The sequence below is a fragment of the Xenopus laevis genome, chromosome 1L (assembly GCF_017654675.1).
Source record: "Xenopus laevis strain J_2021 chromosome 1L, Xenopus_laevis_v10.1, whole genome shotgun sequence".
NCBI classification, from domain to species: Eukaryota; Metazoa; Chordata; class Amphibia; order Anura; family Pipidae; genus Xenopus; species Xenopus laevis.
The window spans coordinates 175751549-175776540 of NC_054371.1; the positions used below are offsets into that span (position 1 = coordinate 175751549).

General features: G+C 39.6%; 1 protein-coding gene across 2 annotated transcripts; it reads right to left on the minus strand.

The window, feature by feature from the left end:
• Positions 1 to 956: 956 nt before the first annotated feature.
• lrrc43.L (leucine rich repeat containing 43 L homeolog) lies at positions 957 to 24992 on the minus strand. Of its 2 annotated transcripts, XM_018263151.2 has the most exons (12): positions 24347 to 24992; positions 22563 to 22811; positions 22031 to 22141; positions 21789 to 21928; positions 20516 to 20754; positions 19786 to 19964; positions 17333 to 17417; positions 16804 to 16940; positions 11549 to 11644; positions 6716 to 6916; positions 5698 to 5776; positions 957 to 1401 (listed from the first exon to the last, which is right to left on the minus strand). In XM_018263151.2, exons 1-12 carry the CDS (start codon positions 24434 to 24436, stop codon positions 1235 to 1237), a joined length of 1773 nt encoding a protein of 590 aa, XP_018118640.1. In that variant the 5' UTR covers positions 24437 to 24992; the 3' UTR covers positions 957 to 1234. The 2 variants fall into 2 exon arrangements, with proteins under 2 accessions (XP_018118640.1, XP_018118658.1); XM_018263169.2 differs by lacking the exon at positions 22563 to 22811 and having other exon boundaries at positions 24347 to 24910.

The following is a 24992-nucleotide window of genomic DNA, read 5'->3' on the forward strand; positions in this document are numbered from 1 at the left end:
TCAGCAGGGACAAAGATAAGAAGTGTATCAATGTAAAATGTATCAACTAATGTATCAATTTAGAACAGTTTACAGAGTCAATGACCTCCTTTCCAGAGTTGCTTTGGAAAGACATAAAAAGATGAAAAAAGAAAGTTCAAACTTCAATATGAGAAAAATGATAATAGAAAGTAATTGAAAAAAGTCTTTATTTCTGGTTAACTATCTGAAAACAACCAGTTTTTGTTCCATGAACAGATCACTTTTAAGCTGTGAAAACTGACAAGAGCTAAGCAATGTTAGCAAAATTAACAGTACACCAATAAAAATACTACTACTTACTATCACCCATATATATTATATAGTGAATAAAGTACACCCTCTTGTAAATTATAAGGCTATTATAAGTTACCGAGGAGTTTCATGACCATATAAAAACACGAGGCCAAAGGCCGAGTGTTTTTATACAGGTCATGGAACTCCGAGGTAACTTCTAATATCCTCATATTTTCAACAGGGGGTACTTTATTTATTATAATACACAAATTTCAGTGAGTCATGTGACAGAAATGACATCAGAACTCACCGTTTATAACCGATGACATCAGAACTCACCGTTTATAAGGATATAATTTACAGGATATTTATGGCTTTTGTGTATTATATATATATATATATCATGTGCGTGGGCAGTTTGATGCTCAGTGGAATGTCCATTGTATTTATTACCATATAATACACAAAAGCCATGAATATCCTGTAAATTATATCCTTATAAACGGTGAGTTCTGATGTCATCAGTTATAAACGGTGAGTTCTGATGTCATTTCTGTCACATGACTCACCGAAACTTGTGTATTATAATAAATAAAGTACCCTCAGTTGTAAAATATGAGGATATTAGAAGTTACCTCGGAGTTTCCTGACCTGTATAAAAACACTCGGCCTACGGCCTCGTGTTTTTATATGGTCATGAAACTCCTCGGTAACTTATAATATCCTTATATTTTACAAAAGGGGGTACTTTATTCACTATATATGTTTCACTATAAGATCCCAAAAATACTCCTGTAGAGAGGTAGTGCTTATTTTCAGTTCAATCTGACATCAGTTAACAGCAGACATTGGACTAACACATTGAGGCAAGATGTAATGGTTATAATGACACAATTATTAGTAATGATCATTTTTAACTGCAACAAAAAAATTGATATAGAAAGCAAAATGAGTAACCAGAAATTAGTTAATGTTTATATTAAGGTTTATGCATAAACACTTCAGATTTCCCAAGTCCCAGCTCGGCTTCTGATGTTGAATTCAAACGAATGATTTGGATTTCTAAAGTAAGTGGTACTGGCTCAGGAAGCACCTGCTGCTCCTCACCGGGACTGATTTCAGAAGGCATTTTGTTTTTGGATTTCCCTGAAACAAGTGCAATAAAATACAATTTTAAAGGGATGAACAGATAATAACAAACAGGGACCTGACGAAGGGAGGTGTAAAATGTTGTTCTGCATTTTGGTGGTAAATGTAGCTCAATAAAAGAATTATTGCACCGCAAAGAAATAGTAGAGTGCTATGTCCTTTTGTGGAAGTGTTTTGCTATATGATGATATGGCTGTGCGTCTAGGAATAGCACCACTGTGCAAACCAGCACCGGAGAAGTGTGAGTAGTGTTCCTTCCTAAATATAATTGCGAATGCTATAGAGCAGTGCTGTCCAACTTCTGTGGTACCGAGGGCCAAAATTTTACTGGCCTATGTGGTGGAGGGCCGATAATAGAAGTCAGTGTTGGCCACTCCCCCTTTTAAACCTCATCCACTGTAAACCCCACCCATGTTACCTCAAGAACTTTTAAAATCATATCCACATTAACGGTGGTAGCACACCAAAAACCAAATGGTTGGTGCTCACTGCAGGGAAATCCCTCATCACTCATATGTGAAAAATTGAAGTCATGTTAAAAACATACCCTTAAATCCATATGCCTCATCCTCCCCTGTGGATAATACAACAACTCCCCAACACATGATTAAACACCTTAGGCGTCCTTAATAACAATTTCCAAATGCTAACAAACCCCTAACAGGCTTACATTCCACAGGTAGCATATGGCAAGCAGAGAATGGCACACACAAGCAGCACTCGGCAAGCAGCGAATGGCACACACAAGCAGCACTGGGCAAGCAGAGAATGGCACACACAAGCAGCACTGGACAAGCAGAGAATGGCACACACAAGCAGCACTGGGCAAGCAGCGTATGGAACACACAAGCAGCACTGGGCAAGCAGAAAATGACACACACAAGCAGCACTGGGCAAGCAGAGAATGGCACACACAAGCAGCACTGGGCAAGCAGCGTATGGCACACACAAGCAGCACTGGGCAAGCAGAGAATGGCACACACAAGCAGCACTGGGCAAGCAGAAAATGGCACACACAAGCAGCACTGGGCAAGCAGAGAATGGCACACACAAGCAGCACTGGGCAAGCAGAAAATGGCACACACAAGCAGCACTGGGCAAGCAGAGAATGGCACACACAAGCAGCACTGGGCAAGCAGAAAATGGCACACACAAGCAGCACCAGGCAAGCAGAGAATGGCACACACAAGCAGCACTGGGGAAGCAGAGAATGGCACACACAAGCAGCACTGGGCAAGCAGAGAATGGCACACACAAGCAGCACTGGGCAAGCAGAGAATGGCACACACAAGCAGCACTGGGCAACCAGCGAATGGCACACACAAGCAGCACTGGGCAAGCAGAGAATGGCACACACAGGCAGCACTGGGCAAGCAGAGAATGGCACACACAAGCAGCACTGGGCAAGCAGAGAATGGCACACACAAGCAGCACTGGGCAAGCAGAAAATGGCACACACAAGCAGCACTGGGCAAGCAGAGAATGGCACACACAAGCAGCACTGGGCAATCAGAGAATGGCACACAAGCAGCACTAGGCAATCAGAGAATGGCACACAAGCAGCACTGGTGTGAAGAGTACAGGGCTTTAGCATATAAACAATAGAGGTGTCACAAGTGTGAGCAATACAGGGGGGATCACAGGTGTGAACAATACAGGGGATTACAGTCTGAATTTGAGGTTTAAACAATGCAGGGTCCAGTTAATATCTGTAGTGATACCTTTTAAAGCTTACATATGGTAAACAGACACAGCATGTGGAGGGCCACAGAAGGGGGGGGGGTCATTTGGACAGCCCTGCTATAGAGAACCCAACATCCGAGTGCTTGTATTTTATTAGAACTGAAGGTTCAGCACAAACAAATCTGTGGTACTTAAAGTTGGGAAAAATGCACAAAACTGGAGTAACTTTAAAACCATCCAATCAAAACTTTACTGGCAATTGGTTGCTATGCAGTTTTCTGAATTCTTTCCCTGATCCTTAAACATTTAACCAAAATATATATAAACAAGACTCTGGGGTCTGATGTAACACATGCATCTGTATTTTGGCCTGTATTCAGTAAGGAATTGCCCCAGTATGTACCATGCATGTATGTGAGCAAAAGGGGACACAACATACATAAAAATCAAGCTTAGAAGTATTCCAACACACAAGGGGTAGGGCAGGAATTTATAAAGAAGGAACACTGAATGTGATACCAGCCCAATATAGGAGAACTTCTTGCTCTTGCTCTCAAAGCATCATGGTTTCTGTAATTTCCCAGCAAGGAGATACTGTGAAAGTCGCAGTCAAATGACTTCCCAAGTCAGAACAACAAAATAAAGCATGCAATAACTGTTTCTGACAAGGTTTTAACAACTTGAGGCATTGTCAAACCCTCAGTTTCCTGCTTAATATCATGTTTCCTGCTAGTAATAAAGTATCTCATAATATGCACATCCAATTTCAGCTGCAATACAATCATTACTGTTAAAGTACTATGAACTGGCTTCATTTGTAAACTGTGCAAACTTTCCCACACATAAATATAAATAGCCACTTTTTCTGAACACGTTCTATCTGTGTTTACTTCTATTCTATTGATAACTTGGCATAAAGGTTCATTTTAACCGGTCTGGAACATTGAAACATTACAGGGCAGGGCTGGAAGAAGGGGCAGCAGTGCTACCTGCCTAAATCAAGACCATTTTGGAGGCCGCACTTACAAAATATGTTTATTACTGTTTATAGCAGTTTTAATGGCCAAATTAAGCATACTATTAATAGATCTGTGTCCTCTTTTATTGGGTAAGATTGTCTGTGTCTGCTACTAACTGCCAGACAGTGGACAATGAGTTGGTGGTGTGCAGAATGCCATCCTTGCCTGATGCTTCATATACAATCAAGCCAAAGTCTGTTTCCATTAACCAAACCTTGAAGGTGTGACTGGTGTAAATAGGAACACATCACACCTGAACAAGGTAAAAAACATTTGTGTGATACATAACCTTATTTATTATAGATCAACAAGTTGACAAGTTTAAACCTTATCAATGTGCTTTTTATAACCACACTTATTGTTTAACTATATAGCAGAGCTATGCAAGAGACTGGCATTCAGAGGTTAAATAGAGGTAACAGACGGAATATTATTGTCTGAAGTGTAGCAGGGCCCCCATGTAACATCAATGACAGATGTTCAATTGAGTCTTGAAGTTGCTATTTAGCAGTAACTGGAGGGCTACAGGTCACATATATATTTTTATTTGTAAATTATACTGTTTACACTGCAAATAGTTCACTTTACAATATAACATTTTATTCCTGAACCAGCAAGTGTATCTTTTTTAGTTGTAATATTGGTGTGTAGGCAGCCATCTCAGGTCATTTTGCCTGGTCATGTGCTTTCAGAAAGAGCCAGCACTTTAGGATGGAACTGCTTTATGGCAGGCTGTTGTTCTCCTACTCAATGTAACTGAATGTGTCACAGTGGGACCTGGTTTTTACTATTGAGTGCTGTTCTTATATCTACCAGGCAGCTGTTATCTTGTGTTCAGCGCCTGATTTAGTGGGTGGCCCAGCCGCGCGGTCCTAGAGCCCGTCCGCTTACACTGAAGCACTGCACTCCCCAGGAAGTGGCTGGGCGGCATGTCGCCCCTAATATTCTGCCACCCTAGGTCCGGGCCTTGCTACAAATCTGGGCCTGCTTGTTTTAGGGAGCTGCTATCTGGTTACTTTCCCATTGTTCTGCTAATGGGCTGCTGGGGGGGGGGGGAGAGGGGGGTAATATCAGTACAGCAGTAAAGAGTGACTGAAGTTTATCAGAGCACATCTCACATGACCAGGGGCAGCTGGGAAATTGACAAAATGTCTAGCCCCATTTCAGATTTCAGAATTAAATATAAAAATATCTTTGTGCTCTTTTGAGAAATGAATTTCAGTGCAGAAGTCTACTGGAGCAGCACTATTAACTGATGCATTTTGAAAAAAACATGTTTTCCCATGACAGTAACCCTTTAATGTAAATAATGAAAACATGCAACAATTGTTTTATATAATACAATATGTATTTAGTTTTACTTTCTTTTTCCCCCTCTGATGCTGGTGCTCAAATGCCCTCACTGTCATACACTAAAACTGGTCCTAATATGGATGAGGGCCATAGGTTTCAACAGTCAATTCTGTCTATATGCTATTACCATTTAGCCAAAAATTGCACACATTGTGATAAAAAGGATGTTAAAATGCATGGTTTGCCGACATTATGCCAACATTATTTCCTAATCACATGGATGAATAATGATACTTACCAGCAGAAGATGCTGAATTTTTGTGTGTATCCACACTTTCCCTCCCACTTTTCTTTCTATCTTTGCTTTTCTTACTATCCTGATAAAAAAAACAGGCACAGTACATTGTTGAATTAACATGGATATCTGGTCTGTTGCAGGTTAAATGTGTTACAGTGACTGCAGCCCCTCTTTAACAAGATGTTAAAACTGTTACTTTTCAAAATGCTTTTACTGACACTTCATACACAGAAAGGGTTGTGGGAGAGCAGTCCAAGTAAAATATAGGCAACAGCAAGAGTTATATATGGTACAGGTATGAGACCTGATATCCAGAATGCTCAGGACCTGGGATCTTCCCAATAATAGATCTTTCCATAATTTGGATCTTCTTCATACCTTAAAGGACCAATAGGCTGGTTTTGCCTCCAATAAGGATTAATTATATCTTAGTTTAGACCAAGTACAAGGTACTGTTTTATTATTACAGAGAAAAAGGAAATCATTTTTAAACATCTGGATTATTTCTATAAAATTGAGTCTATGGAGCTTTCTGGATAACAGGTTCCCAGATAATGGATTCCATCCCATACCTGTACAAGGGAAGTACATCAGATATAGCCATATGTTGGTTGGGTAGCACCGAAGGAGGGCCCCATACACTTTGGCTAAAGAACTTGAATCGTCAGCTTAAATCTCCCCGTGTATGTCCACCTTAACTAACTGCTATTTAAGAACTTTTTGGCTTCAGCCACTGATCAGGTTAAACCCTTCCCCCTTTAGACCTTTATGGGCTTTTCATGGTATTAACCTTTCTTCAATGGGGCAGCTCTAGTGTAAACAGTACTGCACTTACTCCAAACTTGCTGACATTGACATTTATGGCAATTTTTCACATCTACAGGAGTCATTGACAGTCCTAGAATTGGGGAGGTGGTGTTGCCTCTGGAAGTTGTGTATATTGTATCTCACCTGTTTTATTGTTTACCAGAAAATACTTCACTGATATGTATTTCAGAAAGAAGAGCTGACTTGTTACCTTCTCAATCAGAGTTGGTTGTTCCTCAGGATCAGTACAACACATTTTTAATTTACAAATGGTAGACATGGTCATTTCTCCCAAAACAAGGCTCTCTAAAGTCACATGGGCAACGCCAAGGGTCTTCAGGACAGGAGGATCCCTTTGCAGTTCATCTAAATGTTCTTTTTTGTTTTTGGTCTTTGCACCAGCTTTACTAGCCTGAAACAAATGAAATTTAATTGATGGAATCCATGAATCCCTGGAACTAGGTTTTATATGGCTAACAAAGGTGTACACAATAAATATGACAAATATAATATAATTGCCTTTTTCATCATTGGAATGTCCAGAAAAAATTGTGTTTAGTGGGAGCGCTTACCAGACGCTGGACTCAAACGTGCTGCACACCCAGCCGCCATCCCATGCGGTCAAATAGATTCCAAGGACAAGAAGAAAAAACAGCGGAGCCCCGTAGGAGTCCAGTAAAAGTATTAAAAAATGAAAATTTTATTTAATAAACATGTAAAAGCAGATTACAGCAGCAGTGAACCCTGGCTGCCCGCTTAACGCGTTTCGTGGCGTCCTGCCACTTCATCAGAAGCTGACGGCAGCCAACCTTCAACTCCTTTAAAAACCCTCATGTAGACACACCCACAAAAATGGTTTTTGGTTTTGGGTTAATGGTTTTTGTGGGTGTGTCTACATGAGGGTTTTTAAAGGAGTTGAAGGTTGGCTGCCGTCAGCATCTGATGAAGTGGCAGGACGCCACGAAACGTGTTAAGCGGGCAGCCAGGGTTCACTGCTGCTGTAATCTGCTTTTACATGTTTATTAAATAAAATTTTCATTTTTTAATACTTTTACTGGACTCCTACGGTGCTCCGCTGTTTTTTCTTCTTGTCCTTTTTCATCATTGGCTATGGGTCCATACTGCAAATGTCTGCCTCGGCAAGTAGCTGGATATTAGGAAGTGCTTGTGCAGAGCACAGTACTTTCTTTTGTCTTGTCAGAAACCCTGCACCCTCCAAGTGTAACTGGCCCATCGTGGATTGCTCACTCCCAAAAAATATACTTCAGGCACAGCAAGGTTTCTTAATATTTGGTGGACTGCATAAAGATCAAAATAAAGTACTGTGCTCTGCACAAGCATTTCCTTTTAAAAGCTAAAGCCAACAATCACTTCTCATAACTAATACTTCTTGATCTCTCCGCTGCATTTGACACTGTGGACCATCCTTTTCTTCTCCAGTCCCTCCATTCACTTGGCCTTTGTGATACAGCCCTGTCCTGGTTCTCTTCTTACCTCACTAATCGTTCTTCAGTGTCTCCTACAATGGAGTAGCATCTTCTCCCCTTCCTCTTTCTGTTGGGGTTCCTTAAGGCCCTGTCCTGGGCTCCTTATTATTCTCCCTTTATACTTCCTCCCTCGGCAAACTAATCAACTCATATGGTTTCCACTACCACCTCTAAGCTGATGACACTCAGATCTATCTCTCCTCTCCTGATCTCAACACAGAACCCCTAACTCGTGTCTTTTCCTGCCTGTCCGCTATCTCTACTTGGATGTCGCAATGCTACCTCAAATTAAACCTTTCTAAAACGGAAAAGGTTCGCTTTCCTCCAACTAACACCATTAACATCCCGGGAATTATCCATCATAGCTAACAATTCCACCATCACCCTATATCCCCAGACCCGGTGCCTTGGGGTTATCCTAGATTCTGCCCTGTCCTTCACTCCTCATATCCAGTCATTTATTAAATCATGTCACTTCCACCTAAGGAACATATCCAAAATACGATAATTTATCACGCAAGATGCTGCCAAAATTCTTATTCACTCTCGTCATATCAAGTCTAGACTACTGTAACTCTCTTTTAATTGGCCTTCCCCTCCAGAGACTGCCACCTCTCCAGTCCATAATGAACACTGCAGCGAGGCTCATAAACCTCAGCAAATGCTCCTCCTCTGCCATGCCACTCTGCCAATCCCTACATTGGCTTCTGCTACCTTTCAGAATAAAATTCAAATTAATGACCCTGACATTCAAAGCACTTCAAAACTCTCCCTTGCCCTACATATCTGATCTCATCTCTATATACTCACCCAACCGCTTGCTACACTCCTCTACTGACCTGCTACTCAACTCTTCTCTCATTACCTCCTCACATGCTTGCATTCAAGACTTTGCAAGGGCTGCAACCCTCCTCTGGAATTCTCTCCCACAGTCTGTCTGACTTTTTCCCAACCTTTCTGCTTTCAAAAGATCTCTTGAAATGCACTTCTTCAGAGAAGCTACCCTCACTCTGCTTAAAGGGGACCCGTCAGCCAAAAAAATATTCAAAATCCTTTTTTATCACATTAGTCAAGCAAAATGAACTTTAATTACACTATATAAATTATTTGAATCTTGCTTCCTTCAGTCTGGAATTTCAAAATTATAGCAAGCAGGCAGCAGACATTTTGTGCACACTGTTGTTAAGGCAAGCCTTGCATCATCTCAGAATCTTGTTTGTGCACCAGAATGGGGGACCCGATGTCCATCACCATGCCCTGGCTTGGTAAAGAGAATGGGGGAATATGGAGAGCAGCGACATCTAGAAAGTGCTGAATGGAAAGTGAAAGTAATTGTCTGCCCCGTCTCTATGCCCATGGCATAGAGGAGTGGCAGACAATATTTGATTGACAGCTGAGATTTTTAATTGAGTTTACAACAGCTATGAATGCTTTAATAAAAAATTGAAATTGGATTTCATGTTTAATTTTATTATACAGATTTTTGTGTCTGGGTGACATGTCCACTTTAACTACTAAATGCAATACCACATACAGTACTACATCTCTCACTCACTTAATTCTGATCCTGCCCACTCCCACACCTTGTGTCTTATTCCCTTCCCTTTAGATTGTAAGCTCCTATGCACAGGGCCTTCCTCACCTTTTGTACCAGTATTGGTTGTGATGTATGTAACTCCATATGTTCTATGTATGTAATTAATGTGATTTAGTTGTATAAACACATTTACTTTACAGCGCTGCGAAATATGCTGGCGCTATATAAATAAATGTTAATAATAAAATAATAATAATAATAGTCAGGTATCTATGGAGATTCTCATTCATCCAGGTCATGATAGTATATCATCTATAGTATCTAGTAGAGTTAAGTCAACAAGCAACTGGACTTTCTGGAGTTTTCTTGACCACTCATCCGACCAATATTAGGTAATTCTGAAACTTTAATTACACTATATAAATTATTTGAATCTTGCTTCCTTCAGTCTGGAATTTCAAAATTATAGCAAGCAGGCAGCAGACATTTTGTGCACACTGTTGTTAAGGCAAGCCTTGCATCATCTCAGAATCTTGTTTGTGCACCAGAATGGGGGACCCGATGTCCATCACCATGCCCTGGCTTGGTAAAGAGAATGGGGGAATATGGAGAGCAGCGACATCTAGAAAGTGCTGAATGGAAAGTGAAAGTAATTGTCTGCCCCGTCTCTATGCCCATGGCATAGAGGAGTGGCAGACAATATTTGATTGACAGCTGAGATTTTTAATTGAGTTTACAACAGCTATGAATGCTTTAATAAAAAATTGAAATTGGATTTCATGTTTAATTTTATTATACAGATTTTTGTGTCTGGGTGACATGTCCACTTTAACTACTAAATGCAATACCACATACAGTACTACATCTCTCACTCACTTAATTCTGATCCTGCCCACTCCCACACCTTGTGTCTTATTCCCTTCCCTTTAGATTGTAAGCTCCTATGCACAGGGCCTTCCTCACCTTTTGTACCAGTATTGGTTGTGATGTATGTAACTCCATATGTTCTATGTATGTAATTAATGTGATTTAGTTGTATAAACACATTTACTTTACAGCGCTGCGAAATATGCTGGCGCTATATAAATAAATGTTAATAATAAAATAATAATAATAATAGTCAGGTATCTATGGAGATTCTCATTCATCCAGGTCATGATAGTATATCATCTATAGTATCTAGTAGAGTTAAGTCAACAAGCAACTGGACTTTCTGGAGTTTTCTTGACCACTCATCCGACCAATATTAGGTAATTCTGAAATGTTGTTGTTCTTTTTAAATAATATTGTTTTCATTAAAACAATATGGCTGCTAAGCTTCTATGCTTGATCCACCTGTGCAAAGGTGGATCATGGATGTGGAAACCCACTCAAAACATTATGATGCACAGTTTATGAATTCTGACCCATATGTTAAGATTCCTTGAGAGTCACATAAGATGGAAATCATCTTCATGTTCTTGCATCAGTCCAATGGTAAAGGGCCTAAATATATATTTTTTTTGCAAGGACCCATATATCCCCACCAGTCATATTTTTTTTCCTTTAATTTTTTTTTACTTAATTAAATTATAGTTGACAATAACATTATAGGGAATTCTGATTTATTATCATCAGTTGGTACTGATCATAAATTAGTGTTGTGTTAAATGGTATCAAAGTTTTGGACTGCTCTGTGGTAAGGGAAGGGATTTTTTCAGTCACAGTGATCAGAAGCAATGGGGTTGGGCACAGGTGAGTTACAATTTGACAGAATCCTTATTTGTGTCATGAGAAAATAATGAAAGATGAAAGTTATGGACAAACCAACGCTAATAATGAAATATTTCATAACATTTAACTGTTTGGCATATTATACAATAATTATAGTCAGTATAATCTACTGTATATTGTAAATATTTCTGCACTCAATGCCAGGGTCCTGTTAACAAAACAAAGCAATTCAGAATGATACGAACGTTTAAGGTTATCTGAGATCATCTAGTGCTTATACAGTCACATGCACACTTGCCAAACTCACCTTGGAACTAGGTCTACCTTTGTCTTTCTCCTTCCCTCCTTTTTTGGCAGACTTGGGAACAGTAGTTTTATCGTGATCCAGGGGCCAGAATGAAGTCTGAAATGAACAGAATATTATGTCATATAAAGTCATGTCTACTTAACACTATTGAAACATTTTCATTTTTTACTGGGTATTTAGCTGGCCTCAAATTATTCTCTATCCAGATCATTCATTGTGTCTCCCCTCAGATGGATCATTCATTATGGTTCCTCTCAGTTGAAGAGCTTATTAAACAAAGAATCTAAAAGGGAAGGTCATATACAAAAAAGGTTTCCTATGGTAGCCTATTATAAAGCTCACATAACTGGGGAATATCTTCAACAACCATGAAAGAGCAATACAGATATTGTGAGATCATGCACATTAAGCTACAGATATCACACAATATACCTGTGTATACCTCACAAATTACTTCCAAAATACCACCAGTAACATAGTAAAGGTATAAAAGGGTATATATATATATTATATATAGTAAATTGCAGTAAGGAGTAAGGTGTATAGGAGCGGAGCTCACGGGCGCCATCTTCGGCACTTCAATAATCCTCGTAAAGTGAGTGACATATTGGCGCATGCGCAGTTGGAGCAGTTTTCCGGTTCGTTACTGTGCATGTGCCATAAGTGACGGATATTGCCGAATCGCCGGAAGAAGACCCAAAGATTACTGAAGATGGGGCTGTGAGCTCTGCTGCGCTCACTCTGCATTTGCAGTCAGTAATAATACCGGGGACACATTTCTGGGGTAACACTTAGCAGGGGGAGGCAGGGAGGGGGGCCAGCGGAAGGGGGCCAGTGGGGACTTATCACTGTGGGCGGTTTAGTTCTCTTTTAAATTGATTGTTCACCTTTCAAAACTTTTTTGAGTTCAGTTGGTTACAGACAGTTCACCAGAAATAAAAAACATTTTCTATGTGTGATTGCTTTTCTAATATTGAAATGTAAAGTTCCATTTTCAAATGGGAGGGAGGGTCGCCAACTCTTTACACTGTTCTAAATTGATACATTTAGTTGATACATTTCTTAATATTTGTCCCTGCTGAGCAAAATTCCTGAGTTTCATTAAAGGCAGCTGCTAGAATTGATACAAGACTTGCTAATACTCAAAAGGTACTGCTGAGAAATATATAAATTAAATGTTCCAAAATAATAACAGTTCATAATCTGCACCTGGATTACTATTTTACATTACACTTTTAAATTTCGATTTTGGAAAAACTGTAAAAAATAAAAAATGGAAAGCAATTGAAAAAAAAGTCTTTATTTCTGGTGAACAATCTGAAAACAACTGAACTGAAGAAAGTGTTTGGAAGGTGAACAACTCCTTTAAGATTTTAGAATGTTGTAGACCAGTGATCCCTAACCAGTGGCTCATGACCCTTTGGATGTTGCTCCCAGTTGCCTTAAAGCAGGTGCTTCAATTTGTATTCCTGGCTTGGAGGAAAGCTTTCGTTGTATAAAAAAACAGATATCCTGCCAAACAGAGTCTCCTATAGACTACCAGCCCACATAGGAGCTACAAATAGCCAATCACAGCCATTATTTGGCACCCCAGGACCTTTTTGCATGCTTACGTTGCTCTCCAACTTTTTTTTACATTTGAATGTGGCTCACGGGTTCAAAAGGTTGGGGACCCCTGTTGTAGACAGTGTCTTTCAAAAACAGTCTGGAGTTGGTCTTTAATTTATATTATTTGGAATTTAAACTGTTAGCTGTTGGTAAGTTCCCACTCACCCTAGAAATGAGTTAGAGGTGTTACACTGTGGACTGTTTGGTTGAATTGTAGAGGGTCTTCGTGGAAAGTAAAACTATTAATTACAATACAAATATAGCCCTAGAATTAATCTGCTTTTTGATTGTTGGTTATTGAGTAGGGTTGCCACCTATTCAGTTTTGACCCTGACAGACAGTTTTCAGAAGGGCTGCCTGGGTCAAAACCGATTGGCCAGTTTTCCAAATTCCGAAAGGATTTTCCTAGAATGACGCGATTGGGCCATTGCCAAGTGCCACATCATAGTCCTGCCCCATGGTGTCATCAAGCCACCCCATGATGTCATCACCCTGCCCCTGCAATGTCATCACCCCACCTCAGCAATATCATCACCCACCCTCATCTGGAAAGGGGGATGGGGAAAACTGGCAACCCTATTACTGAGCCCTGTAGTCAACAATTTGGATACCACTTAATTTTCTCCAAGGTAAATAAAAAACCTTTTATTAACTATAAGCACAGACAAGAACAGCAATATTTCAGACCACAGTCCTAACTTTAAAAATACTGTATTTCATGATGACTAAAATAGAAGACTGACCACAGAAATCAGTTAACACATTTCATGCTTACCCAAACCTAAGGGGCAGATCTATCAAAATGTGAGTTTAGAGCTTAATGAATAAAAACTCACCCACTTTCTATTCATTCCTATGGGATTTTTAGAACTATATTTATCAAATGGTGAGTTCCAAATTTTACTCATTGATAAATACAATTCTAAAAAATCCCATAGGAATGAATAGAAAGTGGGTGAGTCTTTTTTTTATTAAGCTCTAAACTCACATTTTTAAAAAATCTGCCCCTTAATCATTGGATTTTTATTGAGTTCAGTCAATGATCACCTGCAACCAGATTTTTGAATTTCATGCTAAAGAATGCCAAGCTTCATATAGTTTTAAAAACATAAAATAAAAAAGGAAGGCCAGTTGCACACTGTCAAACTGTTACAACTTACTAAAAGTTATGTGTAGGTGGTCAGCTACTTTAATTTGTTGTTGTAACAATGTAATGGTGCTATGTGGTTTACAATTTCCTTCTCCCGTTGCACTTATAGAGACCTATTTATCCTACTGTGTATTAAAAAAACAGAGACCGAATACACCACATATCACCAGGCATTGCCGTATAAAAAACAAAATATTAATCAAGTTGCTTATTGATTTTCAGCAATCACGTACCTCTGTGTTAGGCTCTGCTGTTAAAGTAAGCAGCCGCTTCTGGGCTATGGGAAAATACAACATTCATCTATCACAGTTCTACGTGTTTGTTTGTTTTTTCAGAGTGACTTCCATCAGAATGTATTTCACACCTGATTTTTTCCCATTGTCTTTAAACTGATTATCTAAAGTGGTGTAAAATGTGGCATTTGGGCAGCATAAAATAAAACACACTCCTTGATAAATTTGCTGCCTACACAGCTTTTTCTACCATTTCTTTCAGTGTTAATTGTTTTAAACAGAATAAAAAATAGCCCCCTAGTTTTTAGCAGTTTTTCAGATGCAGCTTCCTTTCAAGGTTTGCATTCCAAGAGAACCATTTCTATGTATGATGCTTAATGCTGCCATCTACTGGTTTTATTTCAGAACTTTGATTCTCTGAGAATCAACAAAGCCATGTAAACTGCAGAAGACTCATTTACAAATGCCAATGTAAGTACAGCAAGCTAAAATGTATGCTGCCCATATCGCTCTGGTCAATTGTTGTACACGCAATGACGCAATTCCAACCATGGATTTACTGCCACATTCAAGGTGGTGATCATGCTAGTGTTTTCCCTGCAGGTTGTGTTAGTAGACATAACTGACTTGTGGCAAGAGAATTGCTTACCTGATACCCCAGGCCAGTGCTTCTGTTTGCTAAAAACTGCACTGACTAGGGGTATTTCTGTAGTCACTAACTTTGGTTTCTTCCATCTTCTCTAGGCACAGGGCCGGAACTAGGGGTAGGCAGGGTAGGCGGCTGCCTAGGGCGCCATTAGTGAGGGGCGCACATTAAAAAGGATGTTTTGGGGTTTTTTTCCATTTTCTTTTCGTTTTTTTTTTTTTTAAGCGATTATTTAATTATTTGTTTTGACCGTTCACCGTTTTTATGGCACTCTGGCCTGTGGTAAAACCTCCCGACCCCTTCCAGCACTTCCGCCCACCCTCTCCCTCTTGTCGGCAACTTAGTACTGCTGGTGGTGCAGCGCCAGCGCGTCTTACACGTATGCACGTCAGCGACGTCACTGACGCCGACGCGGGAGAGAGCTGGTGGATGGGCGCATTGGTGTGGCTCAGTGCTCGCAGCCTTCCAGTCTGTTTGCAGGCACTGAAGATTGGATTCTGTTCTGTGAAGGTTCCTGCTGCTGGCACAGCCAGGTACAGATTTGGGGCCATATTTTTTAATAATGCTGCTAGGCTGGCACAGGTACATAGATATGTTTGAGGGCCACATGATCTAATTTATTTTTGGCTGCTGCTGGCACAGGTAAAGATTGGGGCCAGGGGCAGTAGATGGCTGCTGGTACAGGGGAGGCAGTATGATGGCTGACTGTTGGCACAGTTACAGGGGGGCAGTATGATGGATGGCTGCTGGTACGGGGGCAGTATTATGGCTGCTGGTACTGGGGGCAGTATGATGGCTGCTGGAGGGGGGGGCAATATTATGGCTGACTGTTGGCACAGTTACAGGGGGCCAGTATGATGGATGGCTGCAGGCACAGGTACAGGGGGGGGGGGCAGTATGATGGCTGTGGCTGAAGGATTGGCTGAATACTCTGCAGCTACATACTAAGCCACCTCAAAAATTGGAGGGCTGGCAGTGTAAGGGCTACCTCATCACTGAGAAGGTTTTAGCTTATTACACTATTCTCATAGGAGTTGTGTTAAAAGTAAAATGTTGTGGACATTTCATTATTGGTGTTAAGTGAACCCTTTAGTTGCACTTTGTTTAACAGGATCAAATTATCCTACTGTTTTGTTTTTCTGACATTTACCTTATTTTTGTTAATATATATATATATATATATATATATATATATATATATATATATATATATATATATATATATATATGAAAACTCTTTCATTCATTAATGTGTTGTCCACTTTCTTGCTTTCTTTATTTAAATATTCATGGTAAGGTGGAAAATTGTAATGCTCTATCAGGGGGGGGGGGCGCTAATTAAAGCTCTTGCCTAGGGTGCCAAACTACCTTGGCCCGGCCCTGTCTAGGCAGGTGCATGCACAGTAGAGTGAAAGCCTAACAGATGCAAAAAGACGGCTTTTTCAATCTGCTGAGTATGTGCCTACCATGGCCTGGAGAAAAGAAGACAGGAGAGGAGAAAGATTGTGGCAAATGAGCTTCTACAGAAATACCGTTTTCTGCAGAATTATTTGTTTATTTTTGGCATGATTCATAAAACAGATTATTCATAGGATTATCCCATATCCCATGTCCATACCTTTTCCTCTGTAACTATAACCATCATTCCGGCCAGAAAAAAAGACTTCAGGGCTAGCAGATCTTTCACTTCATGCTTCCTATTATATTTAAAGTCAATGGGATCAAGCCAAGATGTTCCACTGGTTTTGAAGGAGCCTGTAGATTGAGGTAAAATTATGCACATACATATTAAGTTAAAGTACTTATGTTTCCATCACTCAGGTTTATATCTAGATATATATTTCTAATGGTACTTTTGTATTATTTTGTAAATATTATGAAGAAGTATATATATAACATATTTACATATATTAGAAGCACCACAAAAAGTGTGCTCAATTATTACCAGAAGAGTAAGGAAGCATATCCATTTGTGGGTTCAGGCCTGGAGAGTTCTTTAGGCACTTTTGCAATGTACATTTTTGCATTTTTGCATTGTGAAATGGTTCACCTTCTACTAAGTTTGGCAGGACCTAAAAGACTGAACTAGTGGGCCCAGAAACTACTTCCTGAAATACTTTCTATTTTAAGGTTGCAGAACCAGGCACCTGTATGAAATGGAGTCTGAGGAAGAAGAGAGCTCAAGGTTCCTTGAGGATGTTTTGCAGTTTTTGAGGATACTGGTACAGCTGTCTGAATAAAAATACAAAAAAGAAAAATATTGAAGCAAAACACTAGAATGCATTATACAAAGTCAATGATTTCTTGAAACCTTTTTTAAATGAAAAGGGATTCTTCACCCTAATTACACATTTTTTAAATTATTGATATAATTGCAATTAAAATAAGCATTTATTCATCATTTTCTGTTTTCTGGCTCTTGAATTATCTATTCAAGAGCCTTTTTGTGTCACAACAGTGACAGAACTGAGCAGAGACACATCATCTGTCATTTAACCATCTGACTGGCAGTTGGCCCACAGCACAGACATGGGTGCTGCTGTTGAAAATCATGATATTTCAGTGAAAAACTGTTACTATTCATGAAAATAAAATGTATGTAAATTACAAAACTGTTCAGAAGTGCACGCCACACAATTTTAATTGCAGGTCATTATGTTTAACCATCATTAAACAGGCATATTTTATTTGTACTAAGAAGTAGGTAAGAGTCCCACTGAGCATAGAGAATTGAAAGCTCCCATTAGTCTCTTCCATAGCATATCCTACCAGAGGGTAAAAAGTGTACCACCTCATCCCCCGCGTGCACATTTATGCTCAATGATGTAATGTGGTGACAAGCAGGGGGAGTGGCAGTGGAAGCAAGAGAACTAGGGGTAGGCAGAACACTGAAAAGGTAGCTGCTCATTCTTGGGCCCTAGGCAGGTACCAAGTCTGCCTTCCCCTAGTTCCAGCCCTGTCTCTGACTGGCTGAAGCGCCAAATTAACCATAGGCTCATCCCACCAACTCAACCCTATATTATACAAGGGACAGCACTGGGAGAGGGAAATATGTAAATTCAAATGTGCCTTTGCATTAGTTAATACAGAAGCAGTTCATATATCAATAGAATCTGTTCTTGATTTTTTTGGAACTTAGGCCAGACAAACCATTTTCATATGCTGCTTAAAAGAACAGTTCAGTGTAAAAATAAAAGCTGGGTAAATAGATAGGCTGTGCAAAATAAATAAAATGTTTCTAATATAGTTAGTTAGCCAAAAATGTAATCTATAAAGGCTGGTGGATGTCAAACACAACAGAACAGAACACTACTTCCTGCTTTTCAACTCTCTAACTCTGAGTTAGTCACCGACTTTAAGGGGGGCCACATGGGACATAACTGTTCAGTGAGTTTGCAATTAATCCTCAGCATTCAGCTCAGTTTCAAAAGCAACAGATATGACCCATGTGGCCCCCTTCAAGTCACTGATTGGTTACTGCCTGGTAACCAATCAGTGGAAATTATCCAGTCCAGTCACATCCAGTCACTCCAGCCTTTATACATTACATTTTTGGCTAACTAACTATATTGAAAGCATTTTTTATTTTGCACAGGCTATCTATTTACCCAGTTTTTATTTTTATACTGAACAATTCCTTTAAAGTGGGCAAAATAACTCCCCTTACTCCCTTTGTGGAAAAAACACTGAAAGGATTTGTAGCTGAAAAAATCAGTTGTCAACTACTTCTTATTTGAATGTGAAGCTGCCAGTCTCCCTTCCTGAATGATATGAATGCAGCATGCTTCTAACTTGAAGAAATACATTATGAATTATACCATCTTTTTTTTTTTTAAAAGGTTTTTATTTAACATTTTTAAACACAATAGCGCAAACATAAACTTGCATTGCTATGGCCATACACATAAGATTGCATGTTTTTCGGGTAATAGTGAGTTATACACAACAGGAATACATAGTAGGACATGCACCAGTAGTCAATGGGAGGAAACGGGAAATTTGTGTAAAATGGGAGGTTGGTTACGTGAAGTGAATTCCCATGCATTCTTAGGGAGCTACCCCTGGAATGACATCCAGCTAGGGGTCCCAGACCTTCTCAAATTTTTGGGGGCACCGTCTGGCCAGATAGGTTAGTTTGATAACTGGGAGCATACTATTTATGAGCCGGATCCATTGTTGAACGAATTATACCATCTTTATTCTTATGAACTACCCTTTAAACCTTTCTCTGACAGCAATTTTGAGGCTTAAGGCTTGCTAGGCAATATGTTTTTTAACCTTAAACCCAGCAAAATGTGTCCTACATCATCTGCAGTCATGTTGCAAGCATGTTTCATGCTTCTTCTGCAGAGAAATAATGATACAGTCTAGAATATGTCAACAGAGAATGGCAAATAACCACAGACAACCAGTTAACATTCAGCTGCAATCTGCAAACCGTTATAAATGGAAGGATAATAATTAAATAATTCAAAACCATTCCAAATAAATAATGAGGATCAACTGAAAAATTGTTCATAATAAAACCATCTATAACAAAACATCTTCATTAAACCACAATCTGGCTAGATGGTCTTTGAATTTCTTTAATGGGATGTACCTGAATATGGTCCTCCTCTCTGCTGGTCTGATCCTCTATGAATTCATAGGACGCATGATAATTGTATGTAATAACCGGATATTCCCCTGGATCTTGTGCTTCTAAAGAATTTATTGGATTGGGAATTCCTCGTAGTTTCCCAATGTTTACTAGCATCATTGCTGATTTCCCTAGAGCTCCTGTAATGAAATCAGATTATATTTTTTACAGGATTTGCTCAGGTCATCAGTTATTTTATTGTAAAGCAGAACACAGGAGGGTATGGCTGGGATCATATGTGCACGGAGCTTCAGAGTAATTCTGAATATACCAGGATCTAAAGGGGTTTATGACCATACCCAACTGCCTTATGCTGTGTAGTTAGTATCAACTCCTAATGCTTGGATGCTAATGCTGCACCTGTATGGGGACCTTGCTCACATGCATGTACTGTACATGTTTATATATACAGTGCCAGAGAGCACCGAGCTTTGGTCCAGGCTTCACTACTTATTCTCTTTATTGCCCCAAACGGCATTTACAGTATTTACAGCCAGTTGAGGTCATCAATACACTCATCTACTGCTGCACGTGTTGCTGCAATGAAATCCTAATTTACCATTGGCTAAATACTCTGCTAGCTCATAGTTCACATAACCTGGGGAACAAAACAATTTGTGCCAATTTAAGCTTTTATTTCTAGACCTTAAGAAATGTGTCTACATAAGATCCTGTGGCTTCCCAGACTCACCTTTTCTGCTGGATAGTCCACTGAACTGATGTCTCTCGTCAGGCAATATAGGAACATCATCAAGCGCAAACAATAAAGGGAGACTATCTATAGTAAACCCTCGGTAAGCAGGAAAAAAAGTTAGGGGGTTTCCCTGCAAGACGAGAACACGAAGATGCTGCAAAGAGCACAGTCTTGGGACCAGGTCGAAAATATCTGTGAGGTCATTGAAACTCAAGTCAAGTGAAACTATGTTGGGCCTGCAAAAAGAGACATTCGTTAGAGAGGTGAAAGATAATGAAAGTCTCACCTAAAAACACTGCTATAAACACAAACACTACTTATACATCAGTTATAAAATACAAAGGCATTTTCTCCCATTTCACTGACATGAAACATATACAGATGTATGCTAATGTAACACTGAATAGCTTCTTAGTAGCAATTAAACACAGAAAGATATTGAGAAAAATGCATCATTGCCCACTGACACAACGAAACCCACAAATTTTTTTTTTTAATTTTATTTCCTTTTTCTCTCTAATAAAACAGTACCTTGTATTTGATCTAAGCTAAGATATAATTAATCCTTATTGGAAGCAAAACCAGCCTTTTGAGTTCATATAATGTATACATGATTTTCTAGTAGATAATGTATGAAGATCCAAATTACGGTAAAATCCATTATTCCTGGGTACCCTTCTACCAACATTTTGCTATTATTTGCATATACTGTAGATACAAGGAGATTTCCTTTAAAGGGAAACGTGTAATTTTCAAAATCCCAGTTCAGATAGAAAGTGTTGAAATAAATACCTTTGCAATCTAGATCTATTAAAACTTTGGTATATATGGCTGTTAAGGGAGGTCTAATAGGTAATTATCATTTATGAAGTGTCCTTTGAAGACATTCCAGGTAACAAGATCAGTGCATTGATATTTATGTCCCTGTTTGCAGTGTCAGCACAAGATGTTTCTGCATACAAGGCAATGCAATTGGACACATTTAAAACCACAAGTCATCTGTATCTTATGATGTAAGAATGTAGCCAAAGGGCATTCAGGGCAACTGCAAACTGTCAATATACAAATTTTGAGTCCATTCATGGGGTACTTGTTGCCTTGTTGTCTTTTATGTTTTACAGCAGACTTTGCTTATACTTAATAGAGCATTACATGTTCCATGCTGTGAGAAGGTTAGTGCTGGCCTTGTGACCCAAACACAGCTCTCTCTCTCTCTCTCTCTCGCCCAATGCTGGTTTAGACATATGCTGTGTAGTTCATCTTTGCTTACCAGAAATCTGCAGTAAGATACTCGCTCTCAGAAGGATGCTGGATCCTGTTGTAGGCAAGACCCAGATGCTGTAACATAGGAGGTGGGTTTACAGTGAGATCCTTTAAGGTTGAAATTTGATTTGATCCAAGCTCCAGAACCTAATTTAGCATCAAGGATGAATAACCAGTTATAGAGGTTATCCCATTCACTGAAAACTTCACATTGCACTGAATAAAAAAACCAAAAAAACACTCATTCACCTTTAAAGTCTGTGGGAGGCTGGACGATGTTACATTTGTTATTTTATTAGCGCTTAGCACTAGCTCTTCTAAGTTACTGAAACTAAGCAGCTGTTCATCCACATTGCTCACCTGCAGTATAAAGAGAGAACTAACATATAAGCATGCATAAGTGACACTCAAACAAGGCAAAGGCAGTGAAATACCGACATTGTGCATCATTGCTCTTTTTCATTGTACATAAAAACATAAAGGGCAAATAAGCCCATAACAGAAAAACCCTCTGCCTTTTAGATTGATGATCACTTATCTTTCCATACATTGTGTGAGATTTGTGGCAATTCTATAACTAGAAACCCGTCTAGTTAAAGGAGGATGAAGGCTTCCCCCAACACCAGGCCCCCTCTATCTGCCCCCCTCCCCACACCACTTGTGAGGCTAAAGCCACAAGGTGCTGATTCTCCTCCTGTGGTTAAATGCTGAGTATCGACCCCTACACTGGCATCTTCTCCTGTGACTGCATCTGTACGAAGTCCCTGAAATGCATAATAACCTCTTTATCTACCACCCTGAGAGATCGAAAGTGAGAATAGATGAACTGTTGGGTGATGAGTTCGGGACATTGCACTGCCAGTTGCCTAAGCTGCTCTGCCTCACAGCTCCATCTATTCTCAAGCCCCCATGGGGACCAGCTGCAGGTTAAGAGTTCCAGCAATGCATCCACAGTCTCCTCATTTGGATCGTCATTTTCCCAGTACGAGTCTGAGTATGAAGTTTTACCAGATTGCAAATTGGACTTGTTCTGTTGAAAAAAAGAACAAAATGTATATTTAGTTATGCAAGAAGCCTGTATCTTTCACAGATAAAACAGTTGTCCACCTCTTGGTACTACTCCTGCTGTAGTAATGCCAGAAAAAGTAATCCGAAATGAATTACACTTGGAGGGGCAACATATGCCAATATATAGTGCTGATTTGTGTTCAGGATTGTATAGCTTTATGTTCAGGAACCTAACAGGACACCAATGTCTAAGGACCTGAGGTCCAAAACGTGGCAGGTGATGTGGTTCCTGTCTCCTTTCTGTCCCATATTTTTAATAGCCTGATATAAAAGAGGGAGTTTTAAAGCAATTTCTTTAGAGGAGATACAATTAGTTTTTTGTATACAGGTATGGGACCTGCTATCCAGAATCTTTGGGGCCTGGGGGTTTCTGGATAACAAATCTTTTTGTAATTTGGATCTTTATAGTTTAAGTCTAATAGAAAATCATTTAAATAATAAATAAATCCAATAGGCTGGTAATCCCAATTGGTGTCTGAAGCTGGCCATAGACACAAAGATCCGATTCGTACGATTTTCGGACCGTGTGTGGAGAGTCCCGACATTTTTCGTCCCATGGAGATTGGTCATTTGGAAGATTGCCCAGGTTAAAAGATTTCTGTCAGCTGACGATAATATCTCTGCATTTATTGCCAATCTGACGATATCGCTGTGAGCTTCCCAGTATAATTTGTCGGAAATACTTTCGCACGATTGTTGTGATGAGCAGGACATCAGCTGGTTTGTTCTCTTTGTTGCTTTATTTTATCTGAATGGTTAGTGGCAGGTTGGGAAAGGGAACCGACCAATCCTTTGTCCAATATTCTGCTCGTCTATGGCTAGCTTAAGCCTTATTTTTTAATAAAAAAACAATAAAGAATGTTAAGTTTTAATTGATGCCGTTCTGGACAAAATATTTTTGCTTTTCTATTTTGCTCCCTGCTGGTTCTGATCAAAAAGTAGCAGAAGCCTCAAATAAACGTGCCCAGGATTCTGTTCTAAACACTTTTGTAAATTATATATATTTTTTTTTACTTTTCAAGACCCTGCTGGTCATTCCGGCAGACTGTATATAGTTGGCTGATAATTATACTGTGAAGAAAAAAAAAGTCTTGTCATGTAATGTTGCTCTGTTGAGAACTAGCCAGAGAAACATCACATGACTCTTCTCTGCTAACATTTTTGCTAAAAAAAAAAATAGTGCGTTGGGTGGAGGACTGCTTTATTATAAATTGCCAAAGTGAAGTACTTAGAGGAGTGTTTTTTATTTCATTTCTTTTTTTTAGAGGAGTGTTTTTTATTTCATTTCTTTTTTTTATTTCATTTCTTTTTTTTTTTTTTGAGGGTTTCCGTTAACAGACCTGTTATGAAGCCTTCATTGTTACAGTGCCACATAGACAGAACCAGTGGCCCATGGACTGAAGGATTCTGCTTTCAGAGGCAATTTTGTTTACACATATCTTGAAAGGGATCCTTCACCCGAACACTGGTTGTAAAGCAAAAGAAACCAATAATTACCCGAGTCCCTTTGGTGCCACATGGGAAGGAACCGAGGCAGAGAGATCGCAATTGCTCTTCCAGTGCAGCAGTTACAGTGATAGCGGCCATGATGTGCTCCTTATATTGCCCAGATCAGTTCAGAACTTTTCCCCGTGCTTCCTTTCCCCAGATTTCACATTCCCAGTGACTACAGAAGCCATTCGTGTCACCTCAGGTGGAAGCGAGGATCACGTTGCCAAGAGACAGCGTCCATTGCTAAGGGGCTGCAACATGTTCGCGTTGTTCTTTGTATTCTACGGCTGGCGGGAAATCCCCACACGCCCCTATTAGACAAGTCTAGTGGCTGTACTATCAGAGAGGAGGATTTAGAAAAACCGTAATAGGAATCGGTTTTAGCGGGAGATTAGTCTAAGTGGAATTCCACGCTGCTTTGCAAAGAACAAGTTTCTTAGACACGAACATAGAAAAAATATAGTAAATATTGATATTATTGTTAGCAATGGGCACATCTCTATGCACTCGTTACGCAGGACCCTCAACATTAATTCTCCATTGTGCAGTTTATGCAGGGCCCCCATTAGAAATCACGCCCCTCACAACAACATTTTAGGGGCCCCTCCCACGCCGTAACCCACTGTTACTATAGGCACCATCTCTCCCTACT